Below are 24,418 nucleotides of genomic sequence, written 5' to 3'. Positions count from 1 at the left end.
GTTTTTCAATTCCGATATCGTTTATTTCAATATTTTCCATTTTGGCGTCCGTGCGACGGCTGAAGTCAGGGACCGTGTTACGATTTTCCGCAGTGAAACAGTTTCGGAACACTGAATTCAGTATTTCTGCCTTTCTTCGGTCGTCCTCTGTTTCGGTGCCATCGTGGTCAACGAGCGACTGAATAGGGGATTTAGATCCGCTTACCGATTTTACATATGACCAAAACTTTTTAGGGTTCTTGTTTAGATTGTTTGCCAATGTTTTATGTTCGAATTCGTTGAATGCTTTTCTCATTGCTCTCTTTACGCTCTTTTTCGCTTCGTTCAGCTTTTCCTTATCAGCTATGATTCGACTACTCTTAAACCTATGATGAAGCTTTCTTTGTTTCCGTAGTACCTTTCGTACATGATTGTTATACCACGGTGGATCTTTCCCCTCGCTTTGGACCTTAGTCGGTACGAACTTATCTAAGGCGTACTGGACGATGTTTCTGAATTTTTTCCATTTTTGTTCCACATCCTCTTCCTCAGAAATGAACGTTTGATGGTGGTCACTCAGATATTCTGCGATTTGTGCCCTATCACTCTTGTTAAGCAAATATATTTTCCTTCCTTTCTTGGCATTTCTTATTACACTTGTAGTCATTGATGCAACCACTGACTTATGATCACTGATACCCTCTTCTACATTCACGGAGTCGAAAAGTTCCGGTCTATTTGTTGCTATGAGGTCTAAAACGTTAGCTTCACGAGTTGGTTCTCTAACTATCTGCTCGAAGTAATTCTCGGACAAGGCAGTCAGGATAATGTCACAAGAGTCTCTGTCCCTGGCTCCAGTTCTGATTGTGTGACTATCCCATTCTATACCTGGTAGATTGAAGTCTCCCCCTATTACAATAGTATGATCACGAAACTTCTTCACGACGTTCTGCAGGTTCTCTCTGAGGCGCTCAACTACTACGGTTGCTGATGCAGGTGGTCTATAGAAGCATCCGACTATCATATCTGACCCACCTTTGATACTTAACTTAACCCAGATTATTTCACATTCGCATTCGCTAATAACTTCACTGGATATTATTGAATTCTTTACTGCTATAAATACTCCTCCACCATTGGCGTTTATCCTATCCTTGCGGTATATATTCCATTCTGTGTCTAGGATTTCGTTACTGTTCACTTCCGGTTTTAACCAACTTTCCGTTCCTAATACTATATGCGCACTATTTCCTTCAATAAGCGATACTAATTCAGGAACCTTGCCCTGGATACTCCTGCAGTTTACCAATATTACGTTAACTTTTCCTGTTTTTGGTCTCTGAGGACGGACGTTCTTTATCAACGATGCTGATGTTCTCTCTGGTAAGCCGTCAGGTATTTTATCGTTTCGCCCAAGGGGGGGTCCCTCTAACCTAAAAAACCCCCGTGTGCACGCCACACGTACTCTGCTACCCTAGTAGCTGCTTCCGGTGTGTAGTGCACGCCTGACCTGTCTAGGGGGGCCCTACAGTTCTCCACCCAATAACGGGTCTCTGTTTAGCCGGCTGGTAGAGTCGTGCGATATCCAGATTTGTGGGACATTCGGATGTGACAGGCGTCCTCAAGCAGGAGAATCGCACGAACTTCCCGTATAAACGACACAGTCCTGTCGTAGGGAAACAACTGACAGAGTATAAAGTAAATAAGTAGCCAGGTCCTGATGGAATTCCATTTCGGTTTTACAAAGAGTATTCTACAGCATTTGGCCCTTACTTAGCTTGCATTTATCGTGAATCTCTCGCCCAAATGAAGTCCGAGGCGTCTGGGAAAATGTGCAGGTGACTCCTGTATGTAAGAACAGTGAAATAAGGACCAATATCTTTAACATGGTCTGCTGCAGAAGTCTTGAACATATTCTCAGTTAGAATATAATAAATTTCCTTGTGGCCGAGAAGCTTCTGTCCACTAATCAGCATGGTTTTAGAAAGCGTCGCTCGTGCGAAACTCAGCTTGCCATTTTCTCACATTACATACTGAGAACTATGGATGGAGGGCAACAGATAGATTCCATATTCCAAGATTTCCGAAAAGTATTTGACTCATTGCCCCACTGCACACTGTTAACGAAGGTACGGGCATACAGAATAGGTTCCCAGAAAAGACTTCTTAAGTAACAGAATCCAGTATGTTGTCCTTGACGGACGATCATCACAGACGATGTTACCGTCAGGAGTGCCCCAGGGAAGTGTGATAGACCGCTGTTATTTTCTATATCCATAAATGATATGGCTGACAGGGTGAGTAACAATTTGCGGCTGTTTGCTGATGATGGTGTTGTGTACAGGAAGAAATCGTCGTTGAGTGGCTGTAGGAGGATACAAGATGACTTAGGCAGAATTTGTAGTTGGTGTCATGAATGGCAGCTATCTGTAAATGTTGAAAAAAGTAAGTTAATGGAGATGAGTAAGAAAAAAGAAAGCCACAATGTGTGCAGCTTTACATTCATGTCTATTAAATGTCTAGGCATAACGTTGCAAAGCGATATGAAATGGACAAGCGTGTGAGGATTGTGGTAAGGAAGGCGAATGGTCGACTTCGGTTTATTGGGAGAATTTTAGAAAAGTGTGGTTCATTTGTAAAGGAGACCGCATATCTGGCACTAGTGCGACCCATCCTTGAGTATTGCTCGAGTGTTTTGGACTCGCACCAGATTGGATTAAAGGAAGACACCGAAACAATTAAGAGGTGGGCTGCTAGATTTGTTACCGGTAGGTTCGAACAAGTTGCAAGTATTGCGGAAACGTTTTGGGAACTCATATGGTAATCTCTGGGGGGGGGGGGTGGGGGGAGGGGGACTGGGGGAAGGGGGGTGAAGGTGAATTTCTTTTCGCAGAATTTTATAGAGAACATTTAGAGAACCGACATTTGAAGCTGACTGCAGACCGATACTGCTGCCGCCGACGTACAGTTCGCGTAAGGACCACTAAGATAAGAGAAGTGAGGGCTCGTACAGAGATCGTTTTTCCCTCGCCCTATTTGCGTGTAGAACGGGAAAGGAAATGACTAATAGTGGTACAAGGCACCCTCCGGCCACGCACCGTACAGTGACTTGCGGAATATGTAGTAGATGTTGATGTTGCACTGCATGGGAGCACGAGGACAGGCTCCAGTCGAACAGATTCGACCACCACGATGGTGGACTGCGCCATTGTGAACCAGGCACTTCATGACCCCTTCGTAAGTAAGGCACTTCCTGGAACATTGCATTATCGCACACCATTAGTCGGTGACTAGCAACAGCCGGAATAGGAGATTAGTGTTTCATGTGTAGGCTGCCGTCAACACCACAACACAAACGGTTGGATTTGGAGTGGTGGCGTGAATGGGAATCAGGGACTGCTGATGACTGGTGTCGAACCGTGTTCAGTTATGAATTGCGGTTCTGTGCTACACTGGGTGACCATCATTGGCAGTTATGGGGTCGACTTAGGGAGAGGTCCTAGTCTTATAATGGTTTGGACGGGCGCCGTGGTGTTAATCCTGGAGTCGTGGTGTGGAGAGGTATCGTGTATGGCCTTACGTCATGGCTGGTAATCGCTGATGGAATTCTGACAGCACAGCGGTAGTTAACGGGCATTCTGCGTCTCATGCAACAGTATCGTGGTGCCATTTTTCAACAGGACAATGCTCGTACACACAACGGACGTATCTTCACGAACTGCCTGCTTGACGTCGTGGTACTACAGGAGCCAGCAATATTCGCAGATCTGACCCCAATAGAACAAGTGTGAGACCAGCTCGGAAGTCAGTTCCATTCCAGTGACAGTATCCAGGACCAGTTACAATAGTTTTGGGCCGTCTTGCCTCAGTACGTAATGCAACGGTTTTATGACATCCTTTCCAACCAAATCACTGCATTCATCCAGGCCAGACATGTACAACGCCGTACTGACAAGTGCGCTCATATTGCCAAGTTCTTTGTAAATTTGAGTCGATTTTGTAAACACTCCAGTAACATCACATACTCTATCAACCCGTGAAGTTGTATGTCGTTTCTTCCTCCTCTTCTGGGGCGCTTCAGTGATTTTTTCAGGCAGTGTATTTCAATAAGGCAACAGATAATTAGCATCTCGAACATCGCAAAACTCACACATAAATGCTATAATACACAAAAATGCACTTGAGAGTGGGAATCATTTTCCGAAATGCGCCGTGCAAGAAATAAATACAAGAAATCGTGACAGTTTGCAGCAAAAGTTACACTGACGGAAAAAAAATTGCAGTACCAAGAAGAAGGAGTTCGACATAAACGAAAGTTGGTAGCCGTGTTTCTACATCTGAAAGATTTCTATTGAGTGACGCCAGTAGCGCCACTATGAGGATGCTAATCAGTTGTAGTTTAGATATATGATGAAACGCTTGTAAGCGTCGGTTATCTTTGAGATAGGAAGTGATGTCGAGTTGATGTCAGGCAAGAATGCCTTTAAGGCAACAAAGACGCCGTTATCAACACCTCACTGAGTTTGAACGAGGTCGTGTTGTAGGGCTACGAGGATCTGGGTGCTCCTTCTGCGATATTGCAGAAATACTTGTCAGGAATGTAGCCACTGTACATGACTGCTGGCAGAGGTGATCACGGGAATGTATGGTCGCAAGAATATCGGGCTGCAAATGGCCACTTGTCACAGTGGAGAAGGAAGACCATAATGTTTCACACATAGGTCTGGTGCATCCTACTGCATCTGCAACGGCAATCTGAGCAGCAGTTGGCACCACTGTGCCGTCCGGGGTGGCCGAGCGGTTCTAGGCGTTACAGTCTGGAACCGCGCGACCGCTACGGTCGCAGGTTCGAATCCTGCCTCGGGCATGGATGTGTGTGATGTCCTTAGGTTAGTTAGGTTTAAGTAGTTCTAAGTTCTGGAGGACTGATGACCTCAGATGTTAAGTCCCATAGTGCTCAGAGCCATTTGAACCATTTGGCACCACTGTGACACAACGAACTGTTACAAATCGGTTACTTCAAGGACAGCTACGAGCCAGACACACTGTAGCGTGCATTCCACTGAACCCAAACCGCCGCCATTTGCGACTTCTGTGGTGTTAAGCGAGAGCTGATAGGAGGGCAGGGTGGAGTTTTTTTGTGCTTCCTAAGAATGTCTGTCTCGGTGCCAGTGCTCGTCGTGTGTTGATTTGGAGGACGTCAATTGAGGGCATGCAACCAACCTGTCTGCGTGTTAGACACACTAGACCTACACCTGCAGTTATGGTCTGGAGTGTGATTTCGAATGAGAACAGGAGCACTCCCGCGGTTATCCCACGCACACGCTGACTGCAAATTTGCACATCGCTCTGGCGATTCGTCCTGTTGTGCTACTATTCATGAACAGTATTCCAAGAGGTGTTTTTCCAACAGGATAACGCTCCTCCACCTACCCCTGTTGTAACCCAACAGGCTCTACAGAGTGTCGATGTGTTGCCTTGGCCTGCTTGTCACCAGTTCTGTCTCCAGTGGAGCACATATCGGACGTCATCGGACGACAACTCCAGTGTCATCCACAAACAGCTTTAACCGTCCCTGTGTTGACAGACGAACTGCACAGGCATTGAACTCCATCCCACAAACTGACATCCGGCACCTGTGCAACAGAATGCATGCACTTTTGCATGTTTACATTCAATATTCTTGTTGTTCCACCTGTTGTTAATGTAACAGCATTTCACATTTGTAGTGGCTTATCTCGCGCTTACATTGACCTGTCAGTGTATTTCGTAACAAGCAAACCGAGCATTGTATACACAGTAGGAAGGCATTAGGAAAAAGAAAGCAATCACGAACTGTTTCAGTTGCCTAATAAATGTGGGTGTGAATAGTGCGGGTGAGTGTTGATGGTGACGCTTGTGGGCAGGCGGAGCCGGTGCGCGGCTCGGCGGAGGTACACCTGCACTACTGGCTGGGCGCGGAGACGTCGCAGGACGAGGCGGCCACGGCGGCCTACAAGACGGTCGAGCTGGACGACTACCTGGGCGGCAGCCCCATCCAGCACCGCGAGGTCCAGGGCGCCGAGTCGGCGCGCTTCAAGGCCTACTTCAGATCCGGCATCACGTGAGTACGCTGCACAGGCGCGCTGCGCAGCAACCGGGCTAAGGCTCGGAACGAAGGGGTAACACAGTGCACCATGAAGTATAGTACATGCTTGCTTGCGTAAATGATTAGCAGTTCAGCGCAGCTGCACGAAGTGGGTAGTGTAACACCATCTACAGTCTGTATACAGGGTGAACATCAATAAACCTGAAAAATTGTAGAACGGATTACTGACTGGAAACGGAGGAAAGAAGGTGCTACGACCATGTGTCCTAAATTGGACGGTGTACGTGAAATGGCGACAAATCGTCCCGGAATACAGTGCAGAGCTGCGTCGCACCCACATTACAACCGATGTTCAAAGTGGACTCCGTGGGACGTAATGCACGCTTTCAGACGACGCCTCGTGGATAGCTGCACTATTTCGCACGTTCGGGCCTCTCTCCGAACAGTGTCATAGGCATTGTGAAACCGCTGTTGAATGGTCTGCACATCAAGAATTGGTTCAGCTTTTCAGATACCTCAAGAAGTAAAAATCCGGGGGGTCTAAGTCTGTTTACCTAGCAGGCCATGCTACAAGGCCTTCACCTCCTACCTATCATCCGCAGATGATGATGTTGAGATGTCGGAGACCTGTAACAGGGAAGTGGAGTGGTGCTCTGTCACGCAGAAATCACATAACCTGTCGTATTGCTAAAGACACATTCTCAAACAGTACAGGCAAAGTATTCTGCAGGGAGTCCAGCTACGCTCCTCCGTCGAGGCATTATGGAATAATAACCGGTCTAAGTATGTGGTCGCCAAGAATCTGTGCCCACACATTGAGGCTGAATCGATGCTGATGACAATTCCCTGACAATTGTCTGGATCCCACAGATGACGCCAATGATAACATTTTTGATAAATGTTACTTAGTCGGTAAAGAGGACTGATAGAAACCCCTTAACTATAATGTTCTGCTGCAAAAACCATCGACAAAATCCTTCCCGTAGAGGGAAATCCGCTACTGATAATCCTTGCACTCGTTGTAGGTGTTAGGGATAGTAGGGGTTGTCATGCACGATACACATAATCGTACTTTGGCTTACAGCATGTTGGCTTGTACTAGCGTTCGTCTCAGTATGCTGTAGAACCCGGTTCTCCAAATCTGGAGTACGCACAGTCCGTCTTTTCCCTGCACGGTCCTCTGTCTTCCTCCATTTCCAGTCAGGAATTAGTCCCTGCAGTTTTTTTTTTATTAATGTTCACCCCGTACAAGGAAAGATATGCTGCAGTTTGGGGTAAATATGAAATCGCGTTCCCAGCTGTGTAGCTTGGATACGAACACCCACTATTCTACTCACTGACCTCACTGTGCCTAAAGCATCGAATGCATACGTAATTATTTTCACAGTCACGGAGGAATAGATCAGGCGTGATGACAGGTTAAGGACGGAAGTGAGTAGCACAGTGCTACTTAAATAAGAGTCGACTACAGACTTCATTAAATATATCGATAAAAGATTCCCAAATATATTAACACTCAAGCTCACGCGATTTAACAAGACAGAAGGGCACTGAAATAGATGGGGAAAATGCCTGGATACAAGAAAGATATTACTGGACCGGGAGACAACGCTCGATCAGCCAGGAAAAACCACACGCATAAATAATCGTAGGAGCATAGAAAATGAAGAAATAATACGCGTAATTGAGGGTGAGCAAGAGAGACATTGTGTAACGATGGCGCTGACAGAAGAACATAGCAGATTACTTTAGTGGAGGCTTGGAGGCGACGGCGGTCCTGGTACAATCAAAAGAATTGCCCTCTTTACTCCGAATGATCTGATTGAGGCAATTAGCGATTAAGCAGATCGTTCACTGTTTCTACGACTAACCGGCAATCTTTTATCAACCTTCTGGTGTCTGTAGCATTCGGTTAAACAGATTCAACATGGTGTTTCAGTTGTAGCTTCGGATGGTCCGGAAACTAACTGTAGCAGCCATGGAAACGCGTCTTGATGGCAGAAGAACGTTGGTCCCCGTTCGACTGACTTCTTGTTGTGGGGGTCGTTTAAAACCTCGGGTTTCGAAGAAAAGGCCAACTTCTCAGATGGCTCTACTTTTCATAGCCAACCTAATATTATGGTGCCAGACACTGGCCGGAAACGATTTCTGACGCCTCTTTAGTGTGATTGTGCCCGAAGCACCTTCTTGATGAAAATTACTAACTTCTAAATTGAGTGAACTTAAGACAAGAAAAAAATTATGAACAGTACTTCTATACTGGGGCATAATCACTGTCTGTTTGGTATCTCTTGTCCACCCTCTTAAGTACAATATCACAAATCGGTCCGTGGACGACAGTGCCCGCGCGCGAAAATGCGATTTTTCAGGGGGTCATATCTCGGATTCTGTTGAGTACAGAGATAATGGGTAAAGTATTTTCGATAGCCCTTGACCTGGCGCTCATTTTTATACCTATCAGAAAAACGAGCATACTGTAGCTATCATACAGTACAGGGTCAAAATTTAAACATTACACACTTCCTCTAGCTCAGGCAGATAGAGCAAATCGGTTGGTTCTTTTGCATTAGGTGTGGTCTAGGGTGGGCCTTAGACAGTTTATAAAAGCGCCATTTGTTCATGGTCGATTCCTGAGAAAACCGTGGAAAAAACCGTGATTTTTGGGTGCTAACAGTACCAATCGTGGTGACGGCCACTTCTATAATTTCTGTTCATGGCAAATCGTTGAAATTTTTACCATATATTTTTAAGATGATGATCTCGGGGGGACCTTGAAACTTTTTGTTATAGTTATCAATTAATATCAATTAACGGGATCCAGAGATTCAGCATCACAGTACTTATGCACGTAAAATACGCTCGTATCATCCTGACTGAGACGTAAATGAAGCTCTAACCGACGGGAGCCATCGCAAGGGTTCTGAGGCCACCAGACTATGTTTTTAGTCGACATTTTTTCACCAATAAAGCTTTATGACGCGCTCTCTCAGTATAATGGACACTTCACTAATATACAGGATGTCTTGACCTGGAAATCATTCGATGGTGCCACCTGCCGGAGTAAACACTTTACAAAATATTATTTTGTCATTCGATTTTCTTTGTACCTGCAAATATAATACCGCATGTTTTGGTATTCTGTAGGTGTAGCCTAAAAATGTGCATTTTTATGTAAATTGATGTAACGTGAACTTAAAATTGGATGGGAGACGATTTTGTTTTGACAGTATGTTATGCGTACTTAATTTTTGTCAAAGTATGTAAATGTGTTGAAATGTATAACTAAACTGTCAAACTTTATTGACGTACCGGTACGGGATTTGTTTTATAGAAGCAGCACAGCCTGCTGTAACAGGCAGAAGAAGGGAACCAGCTGAATAAATCCTCCTATCGGAACACAAAAGGTCGAAATGCTCCTCTTTAAAAGATTCTGACAGTAAAGTGGGGAACCAGCTGCCTCAGTCCTCATTTCTCCTTCCCAGCAAAAAAATTTGGCACGCGAACATATTCGTGCGTTTTTGTGAGAGAGCATTTTGACACGAAAAAAATTTCCCTCTTTCCCCCATCTCTCACACCCACGTGTTAAAGTTTCCTGGTCTAGGACTCAAAGCCCCGAGCAAACCATCCCCAAAGACATGTATGGAGAGGAGACAATAGTGGCTGAAGAGAAAGTTAAGCGAGAAAGAAAGAGACGGTGGCAACGGAAGAGAGAAAGACAGTGGCAGTAGGGCAGAGGCACAGCGAAGTGGCAGACGATGGTAAGGAAGAGCGAGGGAAGATGATGAAAGCAGTGACAGTGGGGGAGACAGACAGGAGAAAGTGCCACAGGGAGAAAAAGGAGACATTGTGAGAGACGTACGGGTAGACAGTGGCAGCAAGTGGGACACGCTGAGTATGAAGGCTTCACTATAGCGAGCGACTGAGTAAAAGGATTTAGAATGTTATATGTTAAAAGAGCGCGAATGTATTTGCATGTCAAAAATTTTGGTGAGGGACGCTGAATAGATAGAGGCGGGGATAGAGGCAGCTTATTCCTCACTGCACTGTCAGAGTCTTTTAAAGAGGAGCATATTGGCCTTTTCGTGCTCCGACAGGAGCCAGATTAGAGTCAAAGCTAATTACTTCATATTTGCTACCCTCAAGGGCTTGTTGATCTCTAACCAACCTAATTCAGATGTGACCATAATAGTTTATCATCCATGGGGAGTGTAGCATCACAGTTCCTCATTCAGGTATCGTATTTGAGTATTGGTTGTTGGTGAGAAGATAGTGTTGTGCCTACCGGAAGAAAGGAAAACGTCTACCAACAAATGTCGGAATCAGACAGCGAGAGCGGCAGCGTCGTGCCGTATCGAGACAGCGATTTATTGTTCAGCAGTAACACTGCTCGCGTTGTTCGGGGTACCACGACTGTCATGCGTATATGGAACCAATGGATTCAGCAAGTTCGTACTTAAAGCTTCACAGGACCTCGACGGCCCGATGCGATTTGCTCCTCAGACACGTTGTTCGCTCGCCGTACAGAATCGTTAAGTGATGTCACGAACCTTGAATCAAGAAACTGGCGCTTTTGCAGCTAGACATGGGTCCAGACTGACTGTAGGTCGACGTCTGCAGCACCACGGTGACCTTTGCTGCGACTTCCCTTGAGGAGATGCGAGCCGGCAGAGGTGCACCCTGAGGGAAACAAGAGTGGTATCACGTTGTCCCAGTTCTCCGAACAGTATCACGACGGACGTATCCGTGTGTGGAGGTCTATCGAGAACGAACGTTGCCAGAAGGCATTTTTCACTGTCATAAGCGTCCAGCATATGGCTTGAGGTTACGAGGCATGCTTGAGAACACAACACGATCTCCTCTGGCTCGCAGAGTCAGTTATTGGGACAACAGGCGCTAAATTTATGACGTATTCAGGCGGAAGATGTGTCCAATCCAAATGTCTCTGTGACGTCAGCTTTCACACACACGTTGCCGGAGCAATCCTGGCCTACCTCGATACAGAGGTTGTTCAGATGTTGCTGCAATACATTCTCCGAATCATTCACCCAGTGACATACAGTCATGGGTTGACGAGTCACTAGCAAGACGCCACCCAACAATCATGACGACTGATGAACTCTGGTATAGGGTTGAAACAGCGTAGAACGGTGTACCCGTATATGCCATCTCATCTCAGTCGAAATCATTACCCAGCTGGGCTATAGACGTTGTTGCTGACAGAGTTGCCCACTCTGTGTACTAATTTTCGCACCCTGTATATCCCAAAATAATATACGGATTTAATCGTGTTTTCTTCCTTGCTATCCTTTATACACGCTATTAGTAGAATTCCGTTTTGTTTCCTCACCCATCCCTACACAAACCCTGCTCCCCACCCCTTGCCTCATGACTCATATCCCTGTAACAGACCTACATGCAAGACCTGTCCCTTGCATTCTCCCACCACCACCTACTCCAGTCCGGTCACAAGCATCACATATCCCACCAAAGGGAGGGCTACCTGTGAAACCAGTCATGTGATCTACAAGCTAAGCTACAACCATTGTGCCGTGTTCTGCGTGGGCGTGAGAACTGACAAGCTGTCTGTCTGCATGAATGGCCATTTTGGCCAAGAAACAGCTGGACAACCCAGTTGTTGAGCACGCTGCCCATCACAACGTTCTCTATTTTAAAGACTTCTTGACACACATCTGAGTCCTTCCTATCAACACCAGATTTTCTGAATTGCGTAGGTGGTAACTCTCCCTGCAATCTGTAACCCTCCTGGTCTCGATCTTCGTTACTCATGGTCCTACACTCACCTAACCCCTTTCCTGTAGCCACTCCAGCACTACACCGCCCTCTATTCCACCAACGCACCCACAGTCCTTTTACTTGTCTTCTTTTTTTGCCACTGTCTCCTCCTCCCCCCCTCCACGCCCTCCGTCTAAACTCCCGACTGCGCCTAGCTGCCCTACTGTCTCTCCACCTCGACGCTGTATGCTCCTACAAGTGGCATTTTACTGTCCCCCAACCCTACCCTGCTACCTTTTTATCCCTCCCCACCACACAGATTGCTTCTCATCATGCACTGTCCTCATGTGTGTGTGAGTCTTTGTTGTGCCTATCTACGACTCAACATCTCTACTATTTGGTGAGTAGCAACCTATCCTTTTCCTAAGATTGTCATTATTCCACCCCTGATTTTCATTGTCTGAATTTTGTTATTTGTTTTCGTTCCTGGTGCTACAGTTTCAACGACCAGCAGCGTGTCATCATATCCTGACATAAATTACGTGTACAATAACTCCAGTTGTGAGTTTCGTGAAATGATCAAATCTGGATTAGTGTTTGTTTTTCCATCACATTACCTACCATCATCTTCTGTTGCACAATACTGCATTAGTACTGGCATCTTCAGGGCTTTCTATCAGTCGGGAAGCGTGGGAGAAATAGTACGTGTTAATTAACTAGAATGTGAAGAGTTACATTAGAATATGGATTCCCGGTGCAAAATTTTAACCCTCGCTCAGTGGGACACAAATCTGCCAATGTTCTGCAAACTCTTCTCACACAACTCCATTATCTAACGTTCTGCTGTCATGAAAGCGTTATTACTGCAATTCCGGCAAACTGCCATGCAAAGTCTCTACATGCATCAAAGAAATTAAAGATTATTCTAAACAAACTAAGGCTGAACAGTGCCAACTAAAAAAATTAAACGCTAATATTATCAAGATAAAGAGTGTGTAAGCTTTGCAGTCTTTGGGAGTCGACGTTCTGAAATTTATGATTCGGCTAAGGAAATATCAAGTGTTTCTTCTTCGCTGTGTAAGTGATAAATAGAAGTTAAGGTCTGAATACTGTGCAATTTACATATTTACATATTAAACTACTACTGTCAGTTTCCTTAAAACTGCAACGTCCTTCTCATGAATGTTTTTCGTTTCGTTTCCTGAGACAGAAACTGGGCTGGGGATTAATGAAAAAGAGAAAAATGGTAAATAAATTTATTTTTCTTCCCATAACTCTATCATTACGTGCCAAATCACGTTCACTCGATTCTCTGTTTCTGTTCGCTGGTTCCTCAGATCATATTTGGGTTTACTCCTTGCTTAGGCAAAAATTATTCATTGCGTAAAAGAAAATAATGAGAAAGTTGTGTGGGATTCAGCACTTACATCTCGCAGGCATCTCTTTAAGCGGCTGGGAATATTAACCACAGCTCATAATACATTTACTCTCTTACAAAATTTGACAACAATTCATCTGAAACTGAGAGTAACAGAGATATTCACAAATATAACACAAAAAGGAAAATGATCTGCACTACCCTTTAATGAAGCCAGCTTTGGCATGGAAAAAGGTGAAATATTGAAGTATAAAACACCTTGACAATCTAACCCTTCAAATAAAATGTCTGACAAGTAATGGAAGTGTTTTAAAATGTAAATGCTTGTCCTTAACAATTCTTTATTAACCGTAGAGAAATTATTGAATAGAAATAATCCTTCATTTGTACTGAAAAAATTGCAGTTTAGGCTAATTACAAATATGTTTTTCATTTTTATAAAATGCGTTTTTATGTTTATTCAGTTAACGTTCCTGTCATAACGTTTATCCTGAATATGATCTATGGAACGCGTCACTAACTGAGTCGTATAGATTTGTGTTTTACCGCGTAAAAGTTATTTTATGTATTTGTAACGATGACATGATCTGACGCCGCAGTCAGTTGATTATACACTGCAGTGACATAAGTCATGGGATAGCGACAAATACATTTACAGATGGCGATAGTATCATCTACACAAGGTATACAGCGGCGTTGCATTGGCGGAGCTCTCATTTGTACTCAGCTGATTCATGTGAAAAGGCTTCCGACATGATATGGCCGCACGACGGGGAATAACATACATTGAAAGCGGACGGTAGCTGAAGCTAGAGACATGCGGTATTCCATTTCGGAACTTTTTAGCGAATTCAATATTCCGACATCCGCAGTGTTCAGAGTGTGCCGAGGATACCAAATTTCAGGCACTACTCGCTCGCCACAGGCAATGCAGTGGCCGACGGCATTCATTCAACGACCGAGACCAGCGCCGTTTGCTTAAAGTTGTCGGTGCTAACAGACAAGCAACACAGCGTGAAATAACCGCAGAATTCAATGTGGGACGTCCGACCGACGTATCGGTTAGGACAGTGGGCCGAAACTCGGTGTTAATGGGCTATGGTAACAGATGACCAAGAGAGTGCCTTTGCGAACAGCATGACATCGCCTGCAGCACCTCCGATGGTCTTGTGGACCACAGTGGTTGGACCCTAGACGACTGGAAAACGGTGGCAGATGAGTCCCTGTTTCAGCTAGTAAAAGCTGATTGTAGGGTTCAAGTGTGGTGGCAGACCCCACTAAGTCACGGACCGAAGTTGTTACGAAGGCACTGTGCATGCTGGTGGTGGCTCCATAATGGTGTGGGCTGTGTTTACATGGAATAGATTGGGTCCTCTGGTCCAACTGAACTACTCATTGACAGGAAGTGGCTCTGTTCAGCTACCTGGAGACCATCAGCAGCCATTCATGGACTTCATGTTCCCAAACAAAGATACAATGTCACCAGCCCTCACTTGTTTACGTATACTTTTGATAACATGAACAGTTTGAGCGAATGATTTGGCCACCCAGATCGATCTACATGCATCCCGTCAAACATTTGTGGGACGTAATCACTAGGTCCGTTCTTGCACAACATCCTGCTCGGGCAAAACTTTCGCATTTATGGATGGCTGAAGAGACAGTGTGGCTCAGTATTGTTGCGGGGGACTTTCAACGACCTGCTGAGTCCATGCCACGTCGAGTGGCTGCACTACGCCGGCAACAGGAGATCCGACACGATATTTGGAGATGTCCCATGACTTTTGTCGCCTCAGTGTACTACCAGCTTTCCACGTTTGCTCTGTGTCCAACTCCTTACCAGTTTTATGGGATTTGTAATTTTACTTTTTATTTATTTCTTCATGAGTACTGTTAGTTTTAGTTGCAGCATATGAATCCTGCATTTCATTGTTTATTCTGTTGTAACTTCCACTTCACCAAACATGACCTTTGTGTGTGAAGCACCCTTGAGAGGCCTTATATTAAAGAAGTTACACGAATTACATTTCTTCCAGTCGACATGATGAATAAAACCTTAATTGAAGTTAGTACGATGACATCAAGCCTTGAGTAACACCTGTTGACAGCTTTAGTTGGAAATAAGATTTAACCCTCATGCAGATCTCCACAAACTGTTAGCGTCATACCAAGTTAGTAACGTCTGTGTTGTGACAGAGTGCTGAAGGGTGGTGTGGCGTCCGGGCTGAAGGAGGTGACGGACGATTTCGAGCCGCGACTGTTCCGCATCAAGGGACGCCGGCTGCCCACAGTGACGCAAATGCCCTCCATCAGCTGGGAGCACTTCAACAGCGGCGACGTCTTCATCCTCGACACCAAGGACACCATCTTTGTGTGGACAGGCAAGAAGTCCAACCATGCAGAGAGGCTTCAGGGAGCCCGGGTATGTCTCATTCTTTCTTCTTCCAACAGTGCCCAAGTGTGATGACTTTGTTGGTTTACCAAGTGCCATTCACTTCACATATTGTGAGTTAGTGATTGTGGATAAGTCTCAGAGTCTTAGGATATAAACTGTGTGTAGTATGCCACACTGCAGCTGGGCTTACGCATTACAGGTCGTATTACTGAAGATTAATTGAGGTATTTATGGTTAAAATGGCTCTGAGCACTATGCGACTTAACTTCTGAGGTCATCAGTCGCCTAGAACTTAGAACTACTTAAACCTAACTAACCTAAGGACATCACACACATCCATGTCCGAGGCAGGATTCGAACCTGCGACCGCAGCGGTCGCTCGGCTCCAGACTGTAGCACCTAGAACCACACGGTCACTCCGGCCGGCTAGGTATTCATGAAATTAAGTACTAGGAAGTAAGCAAATCTGCACACTTCTCGCTGTTATCATTTCTGTTATCTTTCCTCAGTTTACTCTCAGGCTATATTCTGTACTCATTAGATTGCTCATTCCATTCAGCAGATCCTGTAATCCTTCACTTTCACTGAAGATAGCAATGTCATCAACGAATCTTATCACTGATATGCTTTCACCTTGAATTTTAATTCCACGTTTGAATCTTTTTTTTTTTTATTTCCGACATTGTTTCTACGATGTATAGGCTGAACAGTAGGGGCAAAAATCCCTGTCTTACATCCTTTCTAAGCTGAGCACTTTGTTCTTGGTCTTCCACTCCTATTGCTCCCTCTTGGTTCTTGTACAAATTGTATGCCACCCATCTTTCCCTAAAGCTTAGCCTTTTTTTCTCAGAGTTTCGAACATCTTGCGCTATTTGAAATTGTCGAACGCTTTTTTCAGGGTGACAAATCCTATGAACATGTCTTGATTTTTCTTTAGTCTTGATACCATTATCATCCACAATGTCGGAACTGCCTCTCTTGTACCTTTACCTTTTCTAAAGTCAAACTAATCGTCATCTAACAGATCTTCAGTTTTCTTTTCCATTCTTCTGTGTATTACTTGGATGCATGAGCTGTTAAGTTGATTGTGGGATAATTCTCGCACTTATCGGCTCTTGCAATCTTTGGATTTCTGTGAATAATGTTTTTCCAAAAGTCAGATGGTATATTGCCAGTCTCATACATTCTACATACCAACGTAAATTGTCGTTTTGTTGACACTCTCCCCAATGATTGAATATTATCCATCCCTATTGCCTTATTTGATCTTAAGTCTTCCAAAGCTCTTTTAAAATCAGATACTAATACTGGATCCCTCTTCTCTTCTATGTCAACCCCTGTTTCTTCTTTTGTCAGGTCGTTAGACAAGTCTTCCCTCTCATAGAGGCTTTCAATGTACTCTTTAAACCTGTCCACTCTCTCCTCTGCATTTAACAACAGAATTCCCAATTGTGCTCTCAATGTTACCATCCTTGCTGTTAATTTTACCGAAGTTTGTTTTGACTTTCCTATACGCTGAGTCAATTCTTCTCACAAACATTTTTTTTATATAAACTTTTTCACTTTTTTGTGTAGCACTTCCTACTTATTTCACTTCTAAATGAGTTTTATTTCTGTATTCCTGAATTTCTCTAAACATTTTTGTACTTCCTTCTTTCATTGATCAACTGAAGTATTTCTCCTGTTACCCATGATTTGTTTTCAGTTACCTTTTTTGGTCTTACAGATCTCTTTCCAATTACTGTGATTTCCCTTTTTAGTGGTGTCCATTCCTCTTTAACTGAATTGCCTACTGAGCTATCCCTTATCACAGTATCTACAGCTTCAGTGGTCTTCAAGTGTATCTCTTCATTCCTTAGTACATCTGTATCCTACTTCATTGTGCTTTGATTCTTCCTGACTAGTCTCTTCAAGTTTATCATACTCTTCACCACTACACAAAATTGTGATCTGAGTCTATATCTGCTCCTGGGTACACCTTACAACCCTGTACCTGATTACAGAATCTCTCCCTGACCATAATGTAATCTAACTGAAATCGTTCCACATGTCTTGTCCTTTTCCAAGTATATCTTCTCCTCTTGTGATTCTTGAAAAGAGTATTCACTATTACTAGCTGAAATTTATTCCAGAACTCGAGTAGTCTTTCTCATCTGTCATTCCTAGTACCAAGCCTGTATTCTCCCATAACCCCTTCTTCTACTCCTTCCCCTACAACCTCATTCCAGTTCCCCATGCATGTTAGATTTTCAGCTCCATTTATGTACTGATTTACCTGTTCAGTATCCTCATATACTTTCTCTATCTCTTCATTTTGGCTTGTGACGTCAGCATATATACCTGAAGTGTAATTTGTTGGTGTTGGCTTAGTGCCAACTTTGATGAGAACAACCCTATCACTGAACTGTTCACAGTGACTCTGTGCCTTACCTTCCCATTCATAACTAATCCTACTCCCTTTATACCATTTTCTGCTGCTGTTGGTATTATTCTATACTCATCTGACCAGAAATCCTTGTCTTCTTTCAATTTCACTTCACTGACACCCTCTATATCTAGATTTAAGCCTAGCATTTCCCTTTGCATATTTTCTAGCTTCCCCAAGAAGCTAGAAGCAAGATGTCCTGGTAGCTTTTGGCAGTGTCCCCAGTCCTTCAGTAATAGAGCAGCTTTTTATCAATTGCAGGCTCATTATCTACAAGATGTTCCTTTGTCCCATCATGAAGTACGCCAGCACTGTTTGAGGCAATGCTAAAAAGATCCAGACCCTACAAAATAAGGTGCTGTGTGTGATATTTCTCATACTGACCAAATTCCCAGCATACAACTTAAACAAAGCTGCCAAGGAGTGGGAAGTCATGGAAAGGTTTAAGAAGACAGCTGCAAAATTCTACAAGCAGGCAAGAGAGTCAACAAACCCACTTATCTGGCAACTAGGAAGATGAATGACTACAGAACTGCTATAAATGGCCAATGGCCTTAATAAGTAGATACAAGTAGTAGAGCCACACTGGAAGTAAATTGCCTTGTAATAGCTCCCACTAACAACATTCCAACAAAATAAAGAGAAAACATGAAATGTTGGTTTCATCAGTGATTTTTTTAAAAAAGATGATGCAGTACCATACTGAGAAATCTTTAATGTTAATTGACTCTGGCCATAGGAGACAATGAGATTTAAATAGAGAGATGTCTCCTTATCCTATATCCAGTCAACCATACCTTCCTCTACCCAATGCAGTTACATTCCTTCAACATTTCACAAATTTTTCACTTTGTTGACATCCACAAATCAAGACAGTATGCCATACTTACTTCTTTCCTCATTTCACACATTTATGAGCTAACAAAGGAAACATAGGTAATCATTTTGCAAACATGAACATTAGACGTGTTGTACATATGAGCTGAAAGCTGTAACATATACTAGTCAGCAAACAAGCATTGTTTCCAGAGCTCTAGCTGCCTCAGAAAATGCAGCAGATGATGATTTAAATGAATTATGAAAGTATCCTTTTCACTGCATATACTTCTTTTCCTGGTTATATGAAATGTATAAACAAAAATAAAGATACATTTATGAGGGCAAATGTTTCATATTACTGGGTCAAACACTAACTTAAGACTAGAAAAAAAATTATTGAAAATACATTCTGACACTGTGGTATTAGTGTAATCACTATAATATTTATTATTTAAAAAAGCTGCCACATGCATATGACAGAAATTGTGAACAGAATGCTATTGTAAACAGTATTCAAGTAAACAATAGTCTGATAATGTTTTGGCGCATCTAACATGGCGATGCCAGTTTCAAAACAGTGTACAGTGTAAGTCTGTAGTGCCATCTCTCCTTATTTTTACCTCCATGACACACACACCCTTATGTCTGCTGTGTTGGGATTTGAAACCAACATCATTTAAGTCACATGACTGGATAGGGAGCCGAATTTCTATCATTAAGTAGCATGTGGAGTGAAGCTGACAGTTACAGTTTTTCTTATTTATGTATGAAGTCAAGCATTTGTTTTTACAATTGAATGGATTGTAGTATTACTGTTATACATCCAGTAGCACAGTTAAGCTAGTTTCCTCAAAGTTCCTGATATTAATGTGCTGGCTACCATTTTTACATATGGGCAGGTGAAACATATTGACAGTTCTATTTACAAGTGACAGAATTACAATTCATTAGAAAATATCTGTTTTTGTTGCACTGCCAGACTTTTAACTGACACATGTGCAAAGGACAAAATAACAATTTGGCAGACAGCATTAGTTTTCTGATGATTCCACAATAAATGTGAAATGCTTTTTTGCATTATTACATAAAAAAATAAAAGTAAGAAACCCATTTCTATCCATAAGACTTGGTTTTTAGGGAAAGAAATTGTTTATATTTTATGGCTCTTGCTTCATCCAGTACACATTGAATGAAGTTATATGTTGAAGCAATTGAAACTTGTGCATAACATCTTTGATTATAGTCATATCAATAAGTGTACAAATAAAATGAATCTCACACATCATTTTTTGAAGTAGACGATGCTTCTTGCACATTTATGTGAGATGGTGTTTCCCCATTTTTCCTTTATGTGTTAGGAGCGGAAGAAAATCAAAAATTGATGGTACTGTATCTGGCTTCAGTTTCCTTCTGATACCAAATGCCTAAGTGTCAAAATGTTCAGATGAAAACTGTGGTCATTTGGTTTAAAACTGTCACTGTTCAAAACAAAGGTCCAAACATCCCTTTGTACTTCAACTTTGGGAAAATTGTAATCAGTTAGAGAATAGGGAAAAACAAGTTAAGAAACTGAACACTAGAAAGAAAGGCATTACTATTAATATTTTATAAATTGCTGCAAGAATTTTTACAATGTAGATATACACTGTAATGCTGTTTATCATTCACTTCACAACATTTAGACACCAATAAGTACCCTCAAATAGATGATCATTCACATTTGCTAGGTGATGATATCATTCCTTTGCCCTAGTGTGTTAATATACTGTCTTAGTCTCAAAAATGTATTCACAAATATTTTTGTACTATTAATAGAATGAAATACTGCTTCCTTTTACATATCTTTCAGTGCAACCAAACACTACATGAGATCTCAAATTTGTAATAAAGCAGTTGAACTTGAGAATACTATGATTAAGGTAAACTGAATTGTATTTCATAAGTCACTTTCAAATACATAGATTGCACATACATCACAGAAACTCAACTTCTTGAGTCTGCAGCTCATGGTCTCATGGTTGTGTTCTCGCTTCCCAAGCACGGGGTCCTGGGTTCGATTCCCAGCCGTGTCAGGGACTTTCACCTGCCTCGAAATGACTGGATTTTTGTGTTGTTCTCATGATTGGGAATTTGTTCGGGCACTGATAACTGTGCAGTTGAGTGCCCCACATACCAAACATCATCATCGTCATCATCATCATCAAGTTATTGAAGCTTCCTGCCCTGAGCCACATGATTTAGATGTTGGTTTCAGTATAATGATGTCATGCACAATCTATGTTATCAGTTATCTATGCTATTTACCATGAGGCCAGTCTGAAAAGTGCTCAGCCTGATAGTGAAAATGATTATTTATGCTTTCAAAGAAGTTAATCTCTTCTACTACCGATATATTTATCCAGTGGTGTCCCAATGCCACTATCCCCTCTCTGTAGCATTCCTCTGTAAGTACTGCAAAGTACCCATCTGCAGCCACAATAGCTTTCTTGATTGGACGAAAAGCACTGATCAGCGAGGAATTTCTTCAGTTTTTAGAATACATGGAAAATCAAGGGAGCTAAATCTGGGGGACAGGGTGGATGTTCCAGAACTTCATAGTGCAGATGCCTCAGTTTCCCCATTGCTAAGACACTTTTGTGGACAGCAGCTTTGTCCTGATGGAAGACAATTTTTTTTTCTTTAAGCTGACTCTGCAAATGCTTGCATCTTTCCCAAAACAGTGACACCATGGCCTTTCCCACCAATGGCACCGCCCTTGCCTACTTTGTAGCTGAAGAACCTGTTTGTACCCATGTCAGAGACTGCTGTTGCTTGCAGATGTCTAGTGGTAAATCCATGTTTCATCCACTGTCACATATCAAACAAAAAGTACTTCAGTTTTTCTTAAAACACACCAAGCACTTTTTGGAAAGTGTTGTGTGAATGCATTTGAGACCTGCAGTCAGCAAACATGGCACCCATCCTCCGAAAAGCTTTCTCCTGTTCAATTCCTGGTGCAAAATGTGATGAACATGTTCCTTTGATACCCCTAAGGCATTAGTAGTTTCAGGCACATTTATATGCCAATCTTCCAAAATCACATCATGCACTTTGTCCATAATTTCAGGTGTGCTTGACAATTTCTGGACTTCACCCACATGGATCATCTTGGATGACTTCATGGACACATTTAAACTCAGATGCCTATTTGTTCACAGTGTAAATTGAAGGTGAACAGCTGCCATACACATTTACTAGCCAAAACGAATTTCAGTCAGTATTAAACCTTCTTTTGCAAAGAGCTTAATCACTGCACGATACTCAATATTATTCATTTTTAACACTACCCACACAACTGCTTCAGATGACTACCTACAATCAGTTGCTGCCTGCCATTTACATGGCAGCCACTAACAAGGTTAGCAACATAAGGAGAGAAAAATCACACGAGTAGTGCTGTGATCTCTGGGCAGACAGCCCTCATATGTTGGTTTGTGTTTCCTCAACAATCAGCACAGATGAAATGGAACTGTGTGGAAAAAACTTGTTTTTGCAATTCATACAAGGTAATTTTACTGAGCATTCATTGAAAGAACATGTTGCCCTAGTAGACTGTCAGATTAAACACATTTTTTAATAATGAGGTTGCTTTTGTGTGCAATGAGTGACAATAAATGAATTGTGTGTTGTGGAGATGGTGAATTTGGAACAATCATATGGTTGACCTTCACAGTCTTGGGTTCACCTAGCACAGAAATATTCATGGGTTTGAGTCCTATCTAGAGCATGGATGAAGGTTTCGAATGTGATCTTACTTAAGTAAGTACCTACTCCAAATGCATTACACTATAGTAGCATATTTAATACAATGGATCGAAACACAGTGTGCTGTGTTTTCTAAATGTATTAGAAAGTTACTTGTAGAATAACTTTTATTTTCACCTCATTTGTTGAAGGCTGTCTAAGTGGATAACATCTGGAAACCAAATAATAATAAAATTGATACATGTCTAATAATAGTGTGAAGCAAACATTATCAACAATAAATGTCTCAGTGTAAAACAAACTTGAGGTATTTGTGAAGATAGAAACAATATTTAAAGGAATCTAAAAGAGCATTTTATGATTTCTCTTGATTAACAAAATGGTTCTCGTCAATGGATTACCTCTATGTTAGCACATAAAATGAACACATTTGTCTGCAGCTTTTGCTTCATTACAAGAGGGAAGGTAATGATTTTGTGCTCAACTTATAGTTTATGAAACTTGATTGCCCTATTATGAATGAAAACCCGGTGTTAGCTCTGGCAATATCACTACACATACTCATTACAGAGAGAGAAAATATTAAGACAGGAGCACCCATCTGCTGCAACAGTGAAGGATTCAGGGGTTTTGTTCTTTTTTTCCATGCAGATGGACTTGTCCCTGTTGACTTTCTGATGCTTAGAATAATAAGAACGCATCTCATTACCTGTTCACATTTGGAGCTTTGAAATAGCTTATAAGGAAGATTCAAAATGACAGTCTGAATGCTTTTGCAAAACAATAGTGTTAAGCAACATACTTCACTTACTGTGGTAAAACTGAGAAAGGTGGAATCTAATATTAGTACTGGGAGAGGAGAGATAGCCTGGGTTCTACTCCTGGAACAAGCACTGCTGCAAGATATCAGAACTTCATGCAAGCTCCTGACCAATTTTAAACCAGCCATGGTTACACATAACATCCTACTGCATAGTGTTACAAGTGAATTGAATATACTAGAAATAGATTTACATACATAATAGAGCCTTATGCTCATAACATAGCTTTAACTGCATTCTTCATGGAAAATGTGTCAGTTATATCACAGAAGTTTAACTGAAGGACCAAAGCTGATTCCATGGCAAATACTCCTAAATCTGATAATCCATATTGCTTCATTCTGGACCATGGAACATTTTTCATTCTTTTGTGTGTGCTAAATGATCTTACAGCTGCATATACTAACAGAGAACAACATATTCTTGCAGCAATGCAGACATATGGGACAATGGTTGGATTTTGCTAAAGAATTGTATTGCGAATGTGACAGGGAATGTATCCAATACTGAGGATATGCCTCATAGCTAACTTGACAATATGTACATGACAAAGCATGTTGCCGTCACACAACAAATAGGTTATTCCACCTTTCTTTTTACATTAAGTTCAAACTTTTGAAGGCCCACACGACATGAATGCTGCTTGGGACACAAAGCTGTGAAGAGTGTCAGAAGTTTCCAAGTGCAAAATTTGCATGCAGGGCATATCATAATTAGTATTGGCAATGAAAACTGGCACAGCTGGAAGTATACAATAATCGAAGTAAAAACATTCCAGTACACTTGGATCCACAAATAAGCTGTTTGTGAATGTATTACAAGAAAGCTTTCTTTGTTCCACAGTGGTCAAAACTCAAAAAATAAAAGTTGCATGTGTGGCTCTTGATGCCATGTTAAGTGGCAGTAATTAATGTGATGTCATTGGGAAGAAATTAAACCTCCATTACTAACATAAAAAGCACTATTTGCATAAACAAAGTTCACACTAGGCACTGTGGTTAATGGGAGTGACTGTAATGGCATTTCCTATTTACAG

General features: G+C 42.3%; 1 protein-coding gene across 3 annotated transcripts in view; it reads left to right on the top strand.

Annotated features, from left to right (window-relative positions):
• Window positions 1-24,418, top strand: part of LOC126262266 (villin-1) — a 364,535-nt gene that overhangs the window by 278,527 nt on the left and 61,590 nt on the right. For all 3 annotated transcript variants that reach the window (XM_049958769.1, XM_049958772.1, XM_049958771.1), the window contains 2 exons: window positions 5,886-6,082; window positions 15,375-15,600. In XM_049958769.1, the coding sequence (XP_049814726.1) occupies window positions 5,886-6,082; window positions 15,375-15,600 (423 nt within the window). The remainder of the gene's footprint in view (window positions 1-5,885; window positions 6,083-15,374; window positions 15,601-24,418) is intronic.

The sequence above is a fragment of the Schistocerca nitens genome, chromosome 6, assembly GCF_023898315.1.
Source record: "Schistocerca nitens isolate TAMUIC-IGC-003100 chromosome 6, iqSchNite1.1, whole genome shotgun sequence".
Lineage (NCBI taxonomy): Eukaryota > Metazoa > Arthropoda > Insecta > Orthoptera > Acrididae > Schistocerca > Schistocerca nitens.
Note: the sequence above shows the minus strand (reverse complement) of the source record. Positions and strands in the feature narration are given on the sequence as shown.